This window comes from Capsella rubella, unplaced genomic scaffold, assembly GCF_000375325.1.
Source record: "Capsella rubella cultivar Monte Gargano unplaced genomic scaffold, Caprub1_0 scaffold_3, whole genome shotgun sequence".
NCBI lineage: Eukaryota > Viridiplantae > Streptophyta > Magnoliopsida > Brassicales > Brassicaceae > Capsella > Capsella rubella.
The window spans coordinates 621,833-640,759 of NW_006238921.1; the positions used below are offsets into that span (position 1 = coordinate 621,833).

At 37.5% G+C, this 18,927-nt stretch overlaps 6 protein-coding genes across 7 annotated transcripts in view; 3 read left to right on the plus strand and 3 right to left on the minus strand.

Moving 5' to 3' along the window:
• The window catches only part of LOC17891237 (zinc finger CCCH domain-containing protein 33), a 3,177-nt gene extending 1,478 nt beyond the window's left edge, over positions 1 to 1,699 (plus strand). Inside the window, exons 3-7 of the mRNA XM_006296522.2 lie at positions 71 to 133; positions 257 to 376; positions 454 to 693; positions 802 to 1,128; positions 1,220 to 1,699. Coding sequence (XP_006296584.2) covers positions 71 to 133; positions 257 to 376; positions 454 to 693; positions 802 to 1,128; positions 1,220 to 1,459 — 990 coding nt within the window. The 3' untranslated portion in view covers positions 1,460 to 1,699. The remainder of the gene's footprint in view (positions 1 to 70; positions 134 to 256; positions 377 to 453; positions 694 to 801; positions 1,129 to 1,219) is intronic.
• Positions 1,700 to 3,872: 2,173 nt separating this feature from the next.
• On the plus strand, positions 3,873 to 5,026 carry LOC17890968 (U-box domain-containing protein 21). Its single transcript, XM_006299996.2, has one exon. The coding sequence runs from the start codon at positions 3,873 to 3,875 to the stop codon at positions 4,998 to 5,000; it is 1,128 nt and encodes a 375-aa protein (XP_006300058.1). The 3' UTR covers positions 5,001 to 5,026.
• Positions 5,027 to 5,033: 7 nt separating this feature from the next.
• On the minus strand, positions 5,034 to 9,089 carry LOC17892752 (potassium channel SKOR). Its single transcript, XM_006296926.2, has 11 exons — positions 8,669 to 9,089; positions 7,919 to 8,143; positions 7,711 to 7,774; positions 7,274 to 7,613; positions 6,874 to 7,169; positions 6,712 to 6,792; positions 6,543 to 6,641; positions 6,044 to 6,454; positions 5,601 to 5,971; positions 5,399 to 5,520; positions 5,034 to 5,317 (listed from the first exon to the last, which is right to left on the minus strand). Exons 1-11 carry the CDS (start codon positions 8,911 to 8,913, stop codon positions 5,079 to 5,081), a joined length of 2,493 nt encoding a protein of 830 aa, XP_006296988.1. The 5' UTR covers positions 8,914 to 9,089; the 3' UTR covers positions 5,034 to 5,078.
• Positions 9,090 to 10,220: 1,131 nt separating this feature from the next.
• LOC17892615 (zinc finger protein 830) lies at positions 10,221 to 12,665 on the minus strand. Of its 2 annotated transcripts, XM_023786253.1 has the most exons (8): positions 12,391 to 12,665; positions 12,166 to 12,265; positions 11,782 to 11,941; positions 11,272 to 11,563; positions 11,031 to 11,106; positions 10,866 to 10,912; positions 10,529 to 10,745; positions 10,221 to 10,426 (listed from the first exon to the last, which is right to left on the minus strand). In XM_023786253.1, exons 1-7 carry the CDS (start codon positions 12,477 to 12,479, stop codon positions 10,559 to 10,561), a joined length of 951 nt encoding a protein of 316 aa, XP_023642021.1. In that variant the 5' UTR covers positions 12,480 to 12,665; the 3' UTR covers positions 10,221 to 10,426; positions 10,529 to 10,558. The 2 variants fall into 2 exon arrangements, with proteins under 2 accessions (XP_023642021.1, XP_006298166.1); XM_006298104.2 differs by having other exon boundaries at positions 10,221 to 10,745; positions 12,391 to 12,664.
• Positions 12,666 to 12,872: 207 nt separating this feature from the next.
• On the minus strand, positions 12,873 to 15,079 carry LOC17892437 (inositol-phosphate phosphatase). The gene is made up of 12 exons (XM_023786254.1): positions 14,970 to 15,079; positions 14,811 to 14,866; positions 14,671 to 14,721; positions 14,443 to 14,523; positions 14,247 to 14,350; positions 14,070 to 14,154; positions 13,876 to 13,930; positions 13,701 to 13,744; positions 13,543 to 13,611; positions 13,350 to 13,450; positions 13,191 to 13,247; positions 12,873 to 13,107 (listed from the first exon to the last, which is right to left on the minus strand). The coding sequence occupies exons 1-12, from the start codon at positions 14,980 to 14,982 to the stop codon at positions 13,008 to 13,010; spliced, it is 816 nt and encodes a 271-aa protein (XP_023642022.1). The 5' UTR covers positions 14,983 to 15,079; the 3' UTR covers positions 12,873 to 13,007.
• A 922-nt stretch (positions 15,080 to 16,001) lies between these two features.
• Positions 16,002 to 18,577, plus strand: LOC17890984 (IAA-amino acid hydrolase ILR1). The gene is made up of 5 exons (XM_006297618.2): positions 16,002 to 16,382; positions 16,479 to 16,604; positions 17,149 to 17,463; positions 17,541 to 17,669; positions 17,938 to 18,577. The coding sequence occupies exons 1-5, from the start codon at positions 16,020 to 16,022 to the stop codon at positions 18,334 to 18,336; spliced, it is 1,332 nt and encodes a 443-aa protein (XP_006297680.1). The 5' UTR covers positions 16,002 to 16,019; the 3' UTR covers positions 18,337 to 18,577.
• Positions 18,578 to 18,927: the final 350 nt, after the last annotated feature.

Below are 18,927 nucleotides of genomic sequence, written 5' to 3' on the forward strand. Positions count from 1 at the left end.
TCTCTCTCTCTCTCTCTCTCTCTCTCTCTCTCTCTCTCTCTCTCTCTCTCTCTCATTGTCCAATTCCTAGGTTATAGCCACTGCAAGAATGAGAGGAGAGTATCCTGAAAGGATTGGTCAGCCTGAATGCGAGGTGATCCAGTTTTTGTTGTTTATAAGAAGTTTTTGGTTTGTCCGTTGTACAAAAGCATTTTCTCAAGCTTTGGTAACCGAATCATCATCTTACATAACATTTATATGTTGTATGTTTGAGCAGTACTATTTGAAGACAGGAACCTGCAAGTTTGGAGTAACATGTAAGTTTCATCATCCTAGGAACAAAGCTGGGATTGCTGGAAGAGTCTCTCTCAATATGTTGGGCTATCCTCTACGCTCGGTATGTTGACTTTTGACTTTCTCATTTTATTACTCACCTCATTGTTTCATCGATCCTCTGTAATTATATGAATGCAGAATGAGGTCGATTGTGCTTATTTCCTAAGAACCGGACACTGTAAATTTGGTGGCACTTGTAAATTCAACCACCCTCAGCCTCAACCGACAAACATGATGGTTCCTACCTCAGGCCAACAGTCTTATCCTTGGTCAAGAGCTTCCTTTATTGCCAGCCCTCGATGGCAAGATCCGTCTAGCTACGCTTCCTTAATCATGCCTCAAGGAGTTGTGCCGGTTCAGGGATGGAACCCTTACAGCGTAAGTTGTCAAAACAGCATAGCTCAACCTCCTTCAGATAATCTGATTTGTTTTACTTGGTTTTGATTTTTATCGAATGATTCTCGGGGTACCTTTCCATTTCGATAGGGTCAGCTCGGCTCAGTTTCACCTTCAGGTACCGGAAATGATCTTAACTACAGAAGCTTACAACAGAGCGAGACCAAAGAATCAAGTACTCAGTCTCAAGGCTCATTCTCCGGTTTCAACCCGGGATCCTCTGTTCCTTTAGGAGGGTTCTATGCATTGCCAAGGGAAAATGTATTCCCGGAAAGACCTGGACAGCCCGAATGCCAATTCTACATGAAGACAGGCGACTGCAAATTTGGCACAGTTTGCAAATTTCACCATCCTAGAGACAGACAAGCTCCTCCTCCGGATTGTCTCCTAAGTTCCATTGGCCTCCCTTTACGCCCGGTAAGCTCAAAGACTCAAAAAACGCATGTTGCTTGGTTTTCGTCGATTAGAACTCGGCCTTGTTTGATTAAGCAAATCGTTTTGTCGATAGGGAGAACCATTGTGTGTGTTCTACACTCGCTATGGAATCTGCAAATTTGGTCCAAGCTGTAAATTTGATCACCCAATGCGAGTATTCACATACGACAACACAGCGTCAGAGTCAGATGAGGTAGTGGAAACATCAACTGGGCATTCCAGAAGACTCTCTGTATCTGAAACAAGACAAGGAGCTGCAGCAGCAACAACAACCTCAGGTAAAGACAGTACCATTGATACACAGCAGCAGTGAAGAAACAAAAGAATGGAGAGCTTTTAAAAAGCTATGATTTTTCAAAAGAGGAATCTGTAAATTCTCATTTTCATTTAATCTCAAACATCTATTAATAATGTATAGAGGTGATTTATACAACTGATGTTGATCTTGATCTTGAGCTGCTCGCCATTGTTGTAATATTCTTTTGGCGAATCAGGTGAGAGAATAAAATTGAAAGTAATTTCCCTCAATATATTTGACTTTCGGTTATTATAAGGAAACATTGTAATCTCGGTTTAGATCCGGTTTACTTTAACAGCTGGAGGACCTACTTTAGGAATAAGTTGGGTTTCATATAAAGCCCATACTATATTTAAACAGCTAATAAAAACCCAGTAATGATAAGAAAAAAAGAAAAACGATGTCGTTTCGTGCAGAACTCTGATCGGTTGCCCTAGACATATCTCGTGAGAGTATAAAAGTTGCGTTGCCTTTCTTCTTTATCTCCAATCTCAGTTTAGGATTATGAAGGTATAGTGAATAGTTGTTTTTTTTTTCGTATATGGCTGCGGTTTGTGTCTGTGTCAGGTCATCTAACAAAGCAAGATAGGTTTAACTTTGTACCAATTTTGTGTCGGAAGATGACAAGATTAGTTAATAGACCTCCATGGCATTATCTTCATGGAACTCATCTCTTCCATGGAGTAGGTCTATAGAGGTCACACATCCACATTAATATCTATGTTCCAATCAATCTCTCTGGTCAATATTATTACCATTTTTCGAGTTCATGATTTTAATTTCTTGTTGTTGAATCTTGAATTTACTGGTTTCTTATGCCTGAGAAGATTGGCATTTTTTTTTTTGCAGTCATCCTTAAAGCAAATAGGTTATAATTTCATCACCAAATTTGTGTCGGAAGATGACGACATTGATTTTGCCTCTCCATGACAATTTTATTCATTGAAATCATTCTCTTCAATGGAGTAGATTTGTGGAGGGGCACATTATTTTGCATTCGATTAATGTGTTTGGGATCATTTTGAATGCCTTAAACGTTAGTGTTTTTTTTTAATCACTACATGATTTGAGAAGCCAGAAACAAGACAAACCGAGGTACCGGTGTCCATTGATACAGAGCAGTACAATAGTTGTAACAAGTGAAAGGGTTTGTTAAAATATAAGAATCGAACCGGCTTCGTAATATTTGTTTTTGCTGATTAAGATGAATAAATGTGATGAATTATGATGCACATTTAAAATTTTACATTCGATCTCGGAGATCAGTCGAACAAACCACGGACTGAATTTGCAATGATGAAAGATTGACGAAATTTTAAAATCTGAATTTGGCAGTTTCAATTGGTTATTTGGTCGAATGTTCTGGTCCGGACTTGGTTATCTAGATACTCCTCCTAACTTGTCAAATCACGGGGTGATATAATTATTTCTATTAGTCTACGCGTAACAAAATATTAATTTTAATGGGAGAAACAATATTACGCGGGGGAAAAGTAAACGAACACGGACCAGACGACGTATAAGCCGACCAGCCCCCCGAGTCTCCCCCCCAACGCCTGGTCTAAAGTCTTCCCTACTTACCCGTTTTATTGATTATTAATAAGTACTCCATATAACAGTCCTTAATTGTTTCTTTTCTGTTTTTCAACTATTGACTAATTTTCTTCATCCTCGGAACGAGTCTCACATGCGTACTCGAGTCGAGTCCAGTCTTTATTTTCTCATCTTTGTTAATCTCTACTTTTATATATACGTCATGGTCATATTTATATAGGACTCATTATATATCGTATAATAAATAAAAAGATACGACATGGTCGCGAACTAATATCTATTTATCATTCATGATTATATTTATAAACTATGCAAAACACCTCGATTTAAATTTATGCTATTTAATTAAATAACTAGAAGTATCCGCAAATTTATTATGATCTAGTTGATACGGGATAACACGCGTAATCTTTTTATATTTTTATGTCATGCTAAACTATATAGTTCTTGGTATGTTCTAATTATTAAGTTGTCTTTACTTTTTTACCAATATTTTAATGAAAATGATGAATTTAATTAAACGCCGAATAGTATACAAGTCATAAATATGGACCCTGAAGAATAATAATCCACAGGTTTCAACGGTCAACATTCCAATTCAGTTCACAAACCTAGATCAATTCAGTTCCATTTCATACCTTTTCCTTCTCTTTCAAGCTTATACAACCTTTGACCGTGTCTCTCAGCTCTCTTTATATTTTTGTTATATATAAGTACAAAACCAACGTACATGCATATATAAAAAACACGTCAAAGGAAACATATATATTTATACAAATCCCACAAACCCCGTTTCAGTCTTCATCGACAAAAACATATTTGATTTTTGTTACGTACCCCGAACAACAGAAAAAACAGAAAAAAAGAAGATATAATGGTGTTACCTTGGAGATCAAGAGGAGGAGTAGCAAAGAGACGTAATCAATTGACTACCGGCGATATCTCCGTCGTAGAAACCAAGATTCCGGTTCAACTCCGATCATCATCGAGGAAGGAGCGGATCAAGTCACCGCGCGTGCAGTTGTCACCACGCGATGCGGTAGAGATAAGTCAGAGGTTAGAAAACGCGGCGGCGCGTGATGAATATGCCGAGTGTTACGAGATTGTTACCAAAATCAAGAACTTGGGAGGAGACGTGAACAGGAAGTGTTTGGTCCAAAACGGCGGCGTTGTCGCATTGTCTTCTTGTTTCGAAAGGTTCGCTGCGGTGCGTGAGAGACACGAGCGTCTATTGGAGGAGATCTTGTTTGTTCTGTCTTCCTGGTTGCCTTTGAGTCGGTCAGAAGGTTTCTCCAAGATGGGATCAACGGCTTCGCTTAACTGTCTCGTATGGTTCTTGAACAACGCTACTACAGACGCTAAGACGAGACAAAACGCTGCGTTCTGCATCAGAGAGGTTATTGCAGTAGACAAGAAGTATGTGCATGCGTTAACAGGTATCGAAGGCGCTTGCGATGGATTAGTTAAGATCATCAAAGACTCTGTTTCGACGAGCTCCACGAAAGCATCTCTAATGGTGATTTACAGAACGATATCGTGTAACGACAAGATCGCGGCGATATTCGTGAAATTGGGATTGGTTGAATTGATCACAGAGATGATGGTGAACAATGCCGAAAAGAGCGTTTGCGAGAGATCTCTAGTTGTTCTAAACGCTATATGCGATAACGAGCTATGCAAAGAAGATGTTCTTACAAACGCTTTGATCGTTCCTCTTCTAGTGAAGAAGATTCTAAGAGTTTCGGATCTCGCGACACAATGTTCGGTCTCGATTCTTTGGAAGCTATGGAAGAATAATAATGGAGATCGTTTGTTAGTCGAAGCTTTTCAAGTTGGTGCCTTTGAGAAACTTTTAGTACTATTACAAGTTGGTTGCGAGGAGAAGACGAAGGAGAGAGCGAGCGAGCTCTTGCGGAATCTAAACCATTGTAGAAACGAGATCGAGAAGACGAATTGTGTCGATTCTTCGATGCATTTGAAGAATGTGAAGAAATCTTTTTAATCAAACAATAACTATTATTCTTTGTAGTTACTCTGTTTCTAATACTCTGTTTTTGATTATTTATTTTATTTAGAATCATTAAGTTTCGACAGTCAAATACAGTTTTTGTCCATCACTTATCAAATCTACATCAATAATTTTACCTTCATCTTCAGACAATATACAAGAAGCTTCCGGGACATTCAGTTGCTCCGCTGCAGTTCTTACAAGCTCTTCGATGCTTCGAGGCACCCACATTACAATCCCACGTCTTCTTTTCTCTTTTGTATCATCAGGATGTAAAGAATACACTGTACATTTCTTCTTATACACTTTATCTGCAGATTATAAGCAAACCGCTCATTAGTCTTAAATCTGATATAACATCAATACTTTGTCCTATATGCCAATTAAACTACCTTTAAACTCTTTGGAACCACTCAGAAACGAAGAGATCTGAGAACTCTTTGCGTCTTCGAGTAACTTTATCAACATTTTGTTTCCAGAACCTAAGGCTTCATCTAGTGGAGTGTTTCCCCATCTAATTCAGATACAAAAATAGTCAGAAACCGCCAAAAAAAAAAAGTACTCTTTATTTGGTATAGAATAAAAAGCATTTACCTGTCTTTTGCAAGAACATTAGCACTTGCTTCCACCAGTTGAATTGCTAAGACATACAATCCTTCAGAGGCAGCTACGTGAAGAGGTGTTCTGTGATCATAATCTTTGGAGTTAGGATCAATTCCGTTACTGAGAAGCCGTTTCAGGAAATCGCTGTCTCCTTTCGCAACTACGGTGCAAAGAAAAGTCCCGGCGTTTTCGATATTTAACGTCGCTCCTTCTTTTACAAGTAACGCTGCAACACGATCGTTCCCGTTCTTGATTGCTTCTAGTAACGGCGTGTTCCCCAACTTATCTTTGATATTTACATCTACGGATTCTTGAATAAGGTATAGAGTAATGTCTTCATATCCTCTTGAGGCTGCAAGATGCTGTCAAGAGCAAAAACCTGTTAGACATGTTCCAGTTTCGATTAAAGAAACTGAACAGCTGTAAGACCATACCAAAGGTGATCTTCCGTCATAGTCTGTCTTATTCGGATCAGCTCCAGCTCGAATCAAACTCTTAAGCTGATAAAGATCACCATAGAAAGCCGCACTATTCAACTTCAAAGCTAGCTCTGCCTCTTGTTTACTGATATGAAAGGTTATATCAGATTCCAATTGCTTAATCCGGACATTAGATTCTTTCCCTTCAAGCAGATTGTTGAGAATCCTCCTTCCATCGTGGAAATATATCTCAAGAATATTCGTAAATGATTGCTTATCGAGTCTTAGAAGCCGACATAGCTCAGAAACTCGAACTGTGTAAGGCTGAGGAATATTGCAGAGGATTGAAATCTCCCCAAAAGAATGATCTGGTTGTAGAAGTGCCACTATTTCTTCAGATCCATCCTTAGTTATACCTATCTCCTCCTGGTAAAAACATCTTGATTATACTAACTTTGAATATCAAACATGCCTCAGCCAATTATAGACAAAAAAAAGGCGAAATGTTATTTACCAATACACCGTGACAAACAAAGTAGAGTTGATCAACAACACTTCCTTGCTCCATAATAACTTCTCCAGGGAGAAAGAATTCTTCGTGAAGTCTTATAACCTGTAATAAAACCAAAACTTGAGTGACCTGAAGATATTTTCATATTCACAGTCCAAGTCAAAAGGCTTACAATCTGGTTAATGAATTCAGACGAGCACCCACGAAAGAGAGGAACCTTATCAATATACGGCAAGTATAAAGTTTGAGCAATCTGTAGCAAAAACGTAAGTTGGCATTTGCTCATCATCTGAATCTGAAATTTGAGCAAGCTTCTCTAAAGCATACATCATACCTTAGCGCGGATAGACACAGGGATGTCTTGAAGAACAGCTACCTCTGTGTAGCTACTTTCGTACTGTAACCGCAAATGCCCTGTGATCTGACCACGGATGTTTCTACCTAGTTTGTTTCGGTTCATATACCTCATAATATCCGCCATTTTATCCCGGAATCTCTCTGTTTTTGAACCTTTTACAATCAAAGCTGTCATGTTACCGATCAAGTAAGCTCCTAGAATCATGTCGAATGAGATGTACACCATTGCGAATATCATTTCCCGCATATTAACTGCGTGTATATCACCATAACCTGCAGGAAAGAAATATAACAAGGTGAAGGATGAGTATATAAACAGAAAAAAAACCGAATCAAAGCCAAAAAGATTCACCAATTTTTCAGTTATCAGAACTTACCAACAGTTGCCATAGTAACAACTGCAAAGTACATAGAAGTAGTGTATCTGGTCCAAAGATCGATCTCTCTAAACTGCGAGTAACTGTAATCTCCTAACTTCAAACTTCCAATCCAAGTGTACCCTTCTTGAGAAGCAGGCAGCGTCGTGGCCAAGTAATAAAAGATACAAGCCGCGGTGTGAGTGCAATAGAGCTCGACGAATATAAGCTTGACGATTCTTGTGAAAAGGTAATTGATTCTTATATCTTTTTCCATTCTGTGGAAAAACAGGATCACTCTATGAACTCGATATAGCCTAATCAACAATAGGTATCTCACTTCTTCTTTTTCGCCTGCAGCCTATTTTCAGAAGAATTCAAGATCAAATTCAAAATTTCAAACTCCTCCTCTGGTTTCTCGCGGTTTTATAGCAAAAACCAAAGAGTAAAAAGTGTACCTTATAGATGATATCCCATGGCATGCAAGCAAGTAAGTCAATAATAAAAGATGATTTTAAGTACCTGCAGAAATGGCAAACACCATGAAGAAGTTAATTTCATTCTTTTGAATACATTCGTTCAAATTGAAGCTAAAAACAAAATCAAACTACTCGACACATTAGCCAAAAAAAAAAAGAAACAGAAACAGAGGAGAGCTTTGAATACCGTAAAGCGATTGAGCTGCGTCTGTAGACCATTCTGTAAGTTCGGCTATCTCGATAAGCGACAAAGAATGTCAAGACAATATCCACTAAGAAAGCGATTTGGCCAGCGATATCGAGGATGAACAGATTCTCTGGTAATCCTCTGAAGAAACCAAACTCCAATGGAGTGAAGAAGGAAGAATAAAGTGCCCATATCATTATAAACATCGTCCACGCCTTGTACCACCTAAGTAATGGAAGATTCTTGTGATCAATCTTTACATTCTTGTAGCTAAACTAAACTCATTAGTCATTACTACTGGTATTGCTCCAATACTAAACTCATGGTCGTTATTTTATTTAACGAACGATTATTTGTGACCATTGAGAAACTGATACGTGTCATAAAGTTGGCGGGGAAACGAATTAATGAATAACCGAAGAAAATGTAATGACAATAAAAAGAAGGTTAAAGACCACAACTAAGCCCCTAAGCTTTTGTTTTAACTACAATTGACCCCAAAATTTGTTAAGCTGAATATTGCCCTAATATTGCCTTCTAAGTTTATTTATTTGATTCAAGTTGTAACTTAAAATTCTACAGACTAATGTCTGTAAGATAGTTTTTTGTAACCGTTTAAGTATGAAATAACGATATTGCAGAGTAAGTAAACTAGAACAAAATAATAAAATAAAGTGTAGGAGCTAATTCTGAAACAATAGAAAAAAGAAGGACTAAAAACAAAAATTAAGAAAAGATGACGAGTTGTACCGGTTATCGGGATGGACAATGGAGCCTCGGGAGATATCTCTGATTCCATTAATGACGGTGAACTTACCTCCGCCGCTACCTCCGGCGAAGTCTAACCCTAAGAAATTTGTGAGGGGATTGAATCTGTTTCCTCGCGTCTCTACGATCCCATCTCTGAAATCATCCACCTCGTAATCCTCCAATTCCACGTCAGAATCGCCACCGCTCCGGTAAGAAGCACCGCCGCCTCCGCTACTTCCTCCCATTACACCTCCGTATCGTGAAATCAGGTAATCGGAGATTTGAAGAAGACAATAATTATTTTTCTTCTCTCTCTCTCTCTCTTTTGTTTTGTTTCTGCCTTCTTTCTCTCTCAATCTTATTTTCCTTTTTTTGTGATTTTTCGGTTATGCCTAAAATTGGCGCCTGAGTATTCAAATTTTGAAATATATCAGCTCAAGTTATTTCAATGAACAATAACATCGAAGTGGCGATAAATTTATAGAAAAATTTCTCGGTTTTTGTTTTTTTGGGTTAGTGCTGACGTTGTTTTTGTTTGTTTGTTTTTTTAATTAAAGTTCAAATCGTCATTTTAGTGTAGTGAATTTTTTATATAACATATGCATTTAAAAAATAAGGTGAAGCAATGATATGTGTTTATGACCTATGAAGAGCACCACATGATAACAAAAGTGATAAGAGTCTTTTGTGACCACAAGAATAATTAAGCTAACTACATGTGATATAAAGTTTGGTGATATGTTCTTCTCCAGATTACAGTTGAAGAGTCATTTAATTTCTTCGTATTTAGTGCAAAACGGTGAGCATATTTTATCACGTTTATACATGCATGCATGCACTAGTGCTCAGAGAATGATACTTCAGGAAAGAATCGATTTGTTATTGTTTGGTAATGTAGGTCGATGTGTGTCACTGTGTCAGCGTCAGCGTGTGTGTGTGTTTATGTGGATAGACTAAACTGAAATGTCCAAAATTTTGGATGATGATTCCCGTCGTGCTAACACTTTACCATTATAAAATTCACTTGACAATCTAAACCATATGATTCGTGGAGACTAGATAATGTTAAGGTATTTTAATTACAAGATTGAGTGCTTTCAATTAGGTCAGAGGTAATTTAGTTAATTAATTTATCTTCTAATGGGAAAAAATAGTTTATATCAATTGTGCATCAACCGACCTTTGCTTTGCCTGTTGTGTTTCTCTTTTGTTTCGAGGTGGACTCAGTTTTTTTTTTGTTTTATATATACTTCCATTTATATATTTCATGCCAATGGATTGTAATGGAAAACTGAATGCACTTTTTAAGTTATATATACATGGTTGGGGTTGGCACTCACAAACAGTCCAAATTTGACTAAAGTATGAATAATATGTTTATTAGTGAGTGGTCTTCATTGTTGAACGAACACTTGACCCTTAATAAGTTTATAGACATATTTGACCCCTAATTGGTGTCCGCAAAAATTGTTTAAATTAAATATTACACGTGTATTTGTTTAATACTCCACAAAGAGTTTTAAAGATAATTCTTAATTTCCCCACTTTCGGATTAACAAAACTAGAATGAATCGACCATCACTCATTAATCATAATTGGAAAAATTTGTCATCAAAGTGAAGTGTTTTACCCACCTGACATTGCTAGGAACTTGTCACAGTTTCAGGTTTTTACCTCTTACACCAATAATTAGGCCCTTTTTGGCAACTCCGGTTATGAAAACTACCTTCTTCTCTATTATACCCATAAACCCGATACCTATACTCAAATACCAATTGATACTTTGAAACTGCAGCTTTCAGAATTCTGTATCAGGAATTTGATAGTTTTCTCTTAGGATTCTGACAGATGATGTTTTACCAGGACAAGGATTTAGGAACACTCTTTTTTTCAAAGATGTTGAGCTCTCCAATCAACAGCGGATTCCTCGTCATCCTCCTCATCGCTGTGGGATTCTTCCTCGGTCTTTTTCGGCTTTTTAACAGACCCCTCAGAGGTTTTACTGCGCTTTGCTAATCTAGCCGCTTTAAGTTCCATTTTCCTCCTCTTCAGAATCTCCACTTTCTCTTTGTACGATCTAGCAGAAGAGGATTAGAAGGAGAAGCCAAGTGTTTACTTAGTAGTTAATATCAAACAAGTACCTCAACACTTTCATCTTCTAGCTATATAACCATGTAAACTAATGCATCCAATTTACCTTTGCTCTCGTTGTTCCTCCTCTTCTATAGTTTCCGCCGCATCAACCTGAGAATTGAAGTGCGGGAAAGAGCGGTTGTCAAGTTAAAAAAACAAAAGCAAAGTTATCTTACAGAAAGTTATGATGTTGGCAGCAATTGTTTATAGTTACAGAAAGTTATCTTACCTCTTCTTCTTCCATGCGGCTATCCACTACTTGAAGATCTTCTTGTATCAACTTCTCAAATTCTTTATATTCATCCCTGAAAAATAGATCCATGTTTATATCAGTTAACAAAAGAGAGTTATTCGGTACAAAGTCTTTTACAATCCCATACGATCATGAAGTTTTACAGAACCACAACAGTATGCTTCCAGTTTGATAATCTGCATACGGAAAAATAAAAAGCAAAGACAAGAACACTCACTTGATATCTGGTTTGACGATCTTTATTCCACGGGCAAGCAGGTCAGCTTCTTTATTATCAAAAAAACCAGATGGAAGGGCACCTTTCACCGATTGTTTCGTTTCTGAACCACCTGTAGTTTGTGTCTGACTCTGTTTAGGTTCACTGGTGGTTTTGGTATTTGAAGATTCGGTTTTCTGATTATCAAAGAATCCAGCTGGAAGAGGTCCCTTTGTCTTGTTTGTTTCTGAACTTGTAGACTGCTTTGGTTGCTGTTTATTCTTGGGTTTTGCCGATTCTACTTCTGCAGATTCTGAACATATATATTGACCAGTGAGTGTATGCCATGATTATATACAATAACAGAAACTCAATTGACAAATCAAACAACTCTCAATATTTAAAAATCACAAGACTACAACCTTGTAGCATGTCATCAACAGATACACCAAAACTCTTCTACTAAGAAATTTTCTTGGTTGAGAAAACAAATATGAACAAGAAGTAGGAAAGTGCATAAGCCACCATTACCTCTAGCAGACTCACGATTTTCGAAGAAATTTGGCGGAAGACCAGATGATGTCTGAGGTTTGGATGATTTAGCCAAAGTTTCAAATTTTGCTGGCTGAGTTTCAGTAGGTTTGCTACCCCGTTGAATTCCCGCTGCACTTGCCTTTAAATTATCTATTGCCTGCCCCAACATTCATTAACCAAACCTAAGTTATAAAGATTAACGAACATACAAAAGCCAGTAGTAATCCATAATCCAATATAGAAGTATGAATTCAACTCCTAACACCTATCATCAATGTATGTATGTAAATCATGAAATTTCCCATTGTTAACTGACTCCCTCATGTTAGAAGAGAAGGTGAAGTTTATAGAGCAGAAGACACTATGAGGATTGGAATTTACCTCGTGATGCTTACGAGAAGCTTGGTGAACATCCCAGAGTGATTCAGACTTCAACACGATATTGCAGACTCGACACACAGGCTGGTCTGATTCATTGTACCTACAAAACAAATCCAAAGATGACAATTTTCATCCCAAACTGTAATCACCTCCACAAACTATAGCTCAATCCCAATCCCAGAACCCACAAATTTTCAATTAGAGAAAGATGATAGAATCGTTTACCTAACGAGAGGAGAATCTATGCGTGTATCTTTCTTCTTGGCGTTGAGTTTAGAGCGAAACATCGCCTTCTTCTTCGCTTGAGCATCCATCACTCTACTTCGAAGTAACCACAAGCCCAGGTAAATGAATACGAGAAGATCTGTCAAATTCGTCTACACTTAATCCTTACAAGTTGGATTTCACCAGAACCTAAGACCGTCAGAATCAAATTTTCTCTCTCCGTTCTTCTTCTCCGGCTCTCCGCAATCTCTTCTTCTCTTTTGCGGGTCGGGTCGTTCCTATTCGGGATTAATCTTGCGACTTCCGGGCTGATTCTGGCCCGCTAACAAATACTGGGCCTCTCAATATCACCTCGGTAATTAAATATGGATTATTGTATCAAGAGCATGAAAATCCGAATTATACATGTAATCCCAATCGTCTGAAGTTTTTGAATTGAGCTTACAAGAAATTGTTTATTATTATTATTTTTTGTCCAACAATTAAGTTTGTTTTGTTTCTCTACTGAAAAGAAAATAGTTTCATTTGTAACCAAACTAACAAATAGTGAAGTTTTTGAATCAAGTTCATCATCATAAGGTTGAGACCATTTTTTGTAACAATAATGAATAACTTCTTCATGCCTTTGTAAGCTGCAAGGCCTCCACGAATAACTCCTTCAGCGAGGCGTTTGAAGCTGCAATTCTCTGCGATGTGATGTCCAAATCTTTACCCGATCTGATGAACACAAACAAAAGAAAAAGACAGTTAAAAACAGTTGGAAGGTTGAGTGCGTCGTTTGGTTTTGTCTCAACTCTTACGGATCAAAAATGAGTCCGCCAGCTTCTTTAACGATCACAATTCCGGCTGCAATGTCCCTGTGAAAATTGAAATAACGCCATCAACATCAAATCTTGTTCATGCAAGAAAGAAACTTTTCCCAACCAAAGCCAGGCGGAAAAAAAAAGAAGACAATTTACCATGGACCACCAAAACCGAGTTCATAGAAGATATCAACCCTTCCACACGCGACACCACAGAGGTCCAGTGCACACGAGCCACTCATCCTAAGGGACCTAACCTGGTGAATGAATGAAAGAAGACACAATTATGAGTTTTCGAAGAGGTCAGAGCCAAGTGGTGGACTTCCTAATTCTCTCAATAAACTGTCACCTTGGTTAACAAACTGTTGATTCTGTTGGTTGTATCGTCTAATGTAGCTTTATCACGTTTAGTACCAGCCTGTATGCAGTTGGCCATATAAACGATGAGGATGAGGCTCTAAAGCAATCTAATTTAGTAGCGTAACATAAAGGAGTCAAGCTTTTTACCTCTGTTACGAGCAAAGCGGTTACAAGTTCGCTCTGAGTTGACACTGCAATAAGAACACGGTTTGAGTTGAAAAAAATGGAAGAACTCCAGTCTCTAAACAAGGGTAAGCTATCTTCTACATGCCATAGAAAGAGATCAACAAAATCTTCAAGTCTCTAGAACAAAAATGCGAACCTTTAATTGGCTTTCCATTCAAGAATGCTCCTTTCCCTTGGACACCGGTATATAGCTGTTTTATCATTGGATATCATTTAAAAACGTGACAACACATTCATGCCCAGAACATCATCAAGGAAACTATCTATGATGGTAACTGGTATGGATGGAAGAACTTGAACTATTATAAGGGTCTAGAGACAGTCTATTACCTCCTCCATAACGGGATTATACACGACGCCAACCACAGGGATTTTTCCAATAGTAAGTCCAATAGAAACACACACAAAGGGAAACCTGAGAAAATTCAGCATTTGGTATTGTTTCAATCAAATGTGAGAAACGAAGTGCACAATAATTCAAATGGAAATTAGGCAATATATACATACCCGTGAACGAAATTAGTTGTTCCATCAAGAGGATCAACGATCCAAGTTGGTTCATCAGTTAGCTCTGTCACACCGAATGCAGCAGTAGTTTCTTCTCCAATGAACTAATCCATAGCAAAACTCTAATGATCAATGCAAGGAAGGAGGAGCTAACAAAGATCCAACAAAAGGGGAATTCAACAGAAGAAATAATAACCTTGTGGCTGGGAAAAAGGTGCTTGAGATGATTAAATACGAGTTCTTCACATCCTTTATCAGTCTCTGTCACCAAATCCACCTATGAAAACAACACTTTCAGGAACCAATGAAGATGATTCCAAAACAAAATTGACACTCAAAATAACCATTCCCACTCTGTATGAGATAAAATAAAGAAGCAATTTTGCAACGAAGGTATACAAGCGGAGGAAAAAAAACAAAAAACCTGGCCTTTGTGTTCAACATGTTTGGTCTCGTAAAACCCTTTACGAATGATCTGCAGAACGAAACCAAACCCGTTAAATCAATGATTAGCCAGAAGATCGATCAAAACCCAAGGAGATCGAGTAAGAGAGAGAGAGAGACCTGTCCAGCTTTTTTAGCGGCATCAATGGCGGCAGCCAAGAACTGATCTAGAGAATCTACATAGAATCAATGACGTCCAAAAAATTAAACCAAAAAGCAAATAAGAAAACAGAAGAATGATATAAAGAAGGAGAAGCTAAGGCAGAACGTTGTCTTTACCATTGTCCGCCATTTTCGATGAAAGGGAAGAAGAGAGAAGACGAATAAGAGTGATGGTTTAACTTGTGGGGGTGTTTGTGACTTGAGCTTGAGAGAAAGAACAGAAGATTACAGTTTTATTTATTTTTATTTTGTGGTTGGGCATGGACCGAATATTCTAGGCATCCAATCTTAAAAGGTTATGGAAATTACCCAATCATCACGATCCAAATTTTATAAAATTAGATTTCAGAGATCCCAAAAGCAAACCAAAAAAGAACTACAAATTTAAATCACCAACAATTTTTAGTCATCCAATCCAACTATCTCTTTAATGGGTCGGGGAGATATGAGTTGGGTCTGGACTTGAGACAATGATCGGACTGATTCTGAATTGGTATGGGCCGGAAGGCCCGGAACCTGTAAATTAAGCTGCATCTTTTTGGTAGAAATTAATTAAGCTGCATCTGCCTCTGTATGATAAACAATTGTGCTTAATTAAAGGCAGTGATCTCTTTTTCTATATGTGAGACTCTTAAACAAATATGTTATTAACATATCAAAGATTTTTGTCAAATAACTTTGTTTTTCACATTTTATTCTCACTTTATTTGAAAAAGAAGATAATCAAATATTTAGAAGGATTTGCCATCAAAAATCTTCTTTAACAAAAAAAAAAAAAAACTAAATTATGTCACAACAACTTTACGTGCCATGTTTTTATTCCAGAAATGTTAATTTTCATTAACTTAAATGGTAAAATCGTGTGACAAAAGAACAAATCCTTTTTAACTAAATATTCCTTTTATACCGTTAATACATTGTATCACAAATTTTTTTAAATTACTCAAGTTGTATAGTTTTTGTTAATATCTTATATTAATTTAACAACAATGCTATAATAAAATAATATATAGATTTATCATTTCAAATGGTCTGAGGCCTAAAGTTAATTAAAAACGATTAAACAGTTTCTAACACGTGTATAATTACGTCTATATATATATATTTTTAAAAAATTGAACAAATACATCTCCGTCGTTCATCATCATCGTCTTCAAAGAAATCAGAATGACAATCTCAGGGAACTTCTTCTTTGGCTACTTTGCAACGTTCTTCTTTCTCCTTTTTCTGTCTCCAGCTCAGAGCTATGATTACGGGTCGGGTCTTGAGTCACTCGCTCGTGGGATGCTCGAATCAGCCAAGGACCCTGAGTTCTTCGAATGGATGAGAGGGATAAGGAGGAGGATTCACGAGCACCCAGAGACTGGGTTTCAGGAGTTCAACACGAGTCAACTCGTTCGAGACGAGCTTGACTCACTCGGAGTGATGTATAAGTGGCCTGTCGCGAAGACTGGCGTCGTGGCTTGGATCGGATCCGGTTCCAAACCCGTTTTTGGACTTAGAGCCGACATGGACGCACTTCCGTTACAGGTTTTGAAAATATAAAAATCCGATTTTTACTCGATATTTTAGAAGTACTTTGACTAATGAATTTGAAAAACTGGGAACTTTGATTGGGAAAAAAAGGAATTAGTGGAATGGGAATCGAAGAGTAAAGTAGATGGAAAGATGCATGCTTGTGGTCATGATACTCATGTTGCTATGCTTCTTGGAGCTGCTAAGCTTCTTCAAACCAGAAAACACCTCATCAAGGTCTCTCTCTCACCATATATTATATACACAACATAACATGTGCTTGATTGATTTAGACTTAGTGACTTAGTGTGTACAATGTAGATTGGTGTTTTCTCAGATTCGGATCTACATATTTTTGTGTGTTTACTGTATGCCTATGACGGATTTCTTGTATGCCCTGCAATGAAAATGTCAACTTTCTAAATGAACCAGATTCTGATTTGTTGATTTTTGGGGTTTTTTTTTGTGAAAAAATAGTGATATGGTCGATAAATTTGGTGGAAAATGACTTAGTTGTGAATGAAACAATATTATGGTGTGTTTGGATTTTGGAATGAAACAAAAGTAATGTCTTTTGTTGGATCAGATTCTAATTTTGGTGAATTGTTGGGCTTTTAAATGAAACACTAGTGTGTACATACACATAATAGTAACATGTTTGATTGGTTATGGTGTGTGTGCCCTGCAATCAATATGTGAAATTTCTATTATCATTTGGAGAAGCTTTGCGGGGTTTTGAAATAAACACAGTATCTTATTGTTGATTTTTTTTTTGCAAAAGGGGACTGTGAAACTTGTGTTTCAACCAGGAGAGGAAGGTTATGCAGGTGCTTATGAAATGCTAAAGGATGAGATTCTAGACGACTTAGATGGGATTCTCAGTGTTCATGTCTTTCCATCGATCCCATCGGGTGGCATTGGCTCTAGGCCTGGGACCGTTCTTGCAGGTGCGGGATTGTTTACAGTCACGGTTCATGGTCAAGGTAGTCACGCAGCTACACCGCACTTCTCTAAAGACCCAGTTCTAGCAGCTTCTTCCGCTGTTGTCGCCTTGCAACAGATTGTTTCACGGGAAATGGATCCACTTGAAGCTGGTGTAAGTTGTTTTCCACTTTTTAAGTACTGTGTTTGTTGAATGAGAATCTTGATTGAATGAGTTGAAATGTTTCCCAGGTGGTTACGGTTGGATACATTGAAGGAGGTCATGCTCAAAACGTAATACCGCAGAGTGCAAAATTTGGAGGCACTTTCAGAAGCTTAAGCAACGATGGACTTCTATTTATTCAAAGACGGATCAAAGAGGTACAGAGATCAATTTGCTTCATTTTACTTTACAGCCTTGTTCTATTATTCGGATAAATCGGTTATTGCTATTTCAGCTCTTCAATATTTATTGTCTCTGCCGTTAACCTCTGTAATCGACTTGATTTTGTTCATTTGAATTGGCTGGAAATCTTGTTGTGGTTCGGTTTCTTTGATGTGAAAGGTTTGATTCTGATAGTTTTTGTAATAGTAAATCGCATTAAAAGTTGCTCCCTAATCCTGTTTAGACGTTTCTATGATGAAGCAGATTTCAGAGGCACAAGCATCTGTATACCGATGTAGAGCAGAAGTGAATTTCGAAGAGAAAAAGCCGTCGCTTCATCCGGTAATGATGAACGACAAAGGCCTATACGAGCATGGTAAGAAAGTAGCAGAAGCCATGATTGGAGAAAGTAACTTCCATGATTTCCCGGTGACAATGGGAGGAGAGGATTTCAGCTTCTTCACACAAAAGACGAAGGCTGCGATATTCGTGCTTGGGATAAAGAATGAGACGCTAGGCGCTGGTAAGCCGCTTCATTCGCCTTACTTCTTTGTTGACGAAGAAGCTCTTCCGGTTGGGGCTGCTCTTCACGCAGCCATGGCCGTTTCTTATTTGGATAAACATGGTCATGTCCATAACGATGAGGTTAAGAGTGAATTATAAAAAGGTGTTGGAGAGAAGAGAAACAAGCAAATTATATGTGATTCGTAGACTTGTAATAAAATCATCCAGTAGTTGTATTGAACCTGAAAGTTAGGTGATGTTAGGTTTCGGGGTTGGGAAGAATGTTTGCTTTGACCAGCCGGATAGGACCAATAGACAGAGACGACTCTGCTATGGTTTACGTGTTCACCCATATTACAAAATACAAATAAAAGTCACGAGAAAGCAACCACTTTCATTTAAAATAAAATTGAGTACACTATAGAGAGATACGAACAAGTAAAAAAAAGCAAGTTTTGAAAATTGAAAAACGTATCAAGCATAATAGTGATTACTATAATTCATTATCATTACTGTGTCTAAGTGTGTCATAGTTAAATATTTTTAAATCTGTTAATATGCATGTTGTTGAAAATAAAAATAAAGCACATGAGGTAACCAAATATGAAAGTAGATCGATTGGGAAAAACCAAAAGAAAGAGCTATTGAAATGTTCACAATCTCAAGCATATTATACTTATGTATATATATATATATATATATATATATAAGTATAACACAACTAAGTTGCTCAGCTGACCATTTCAATAT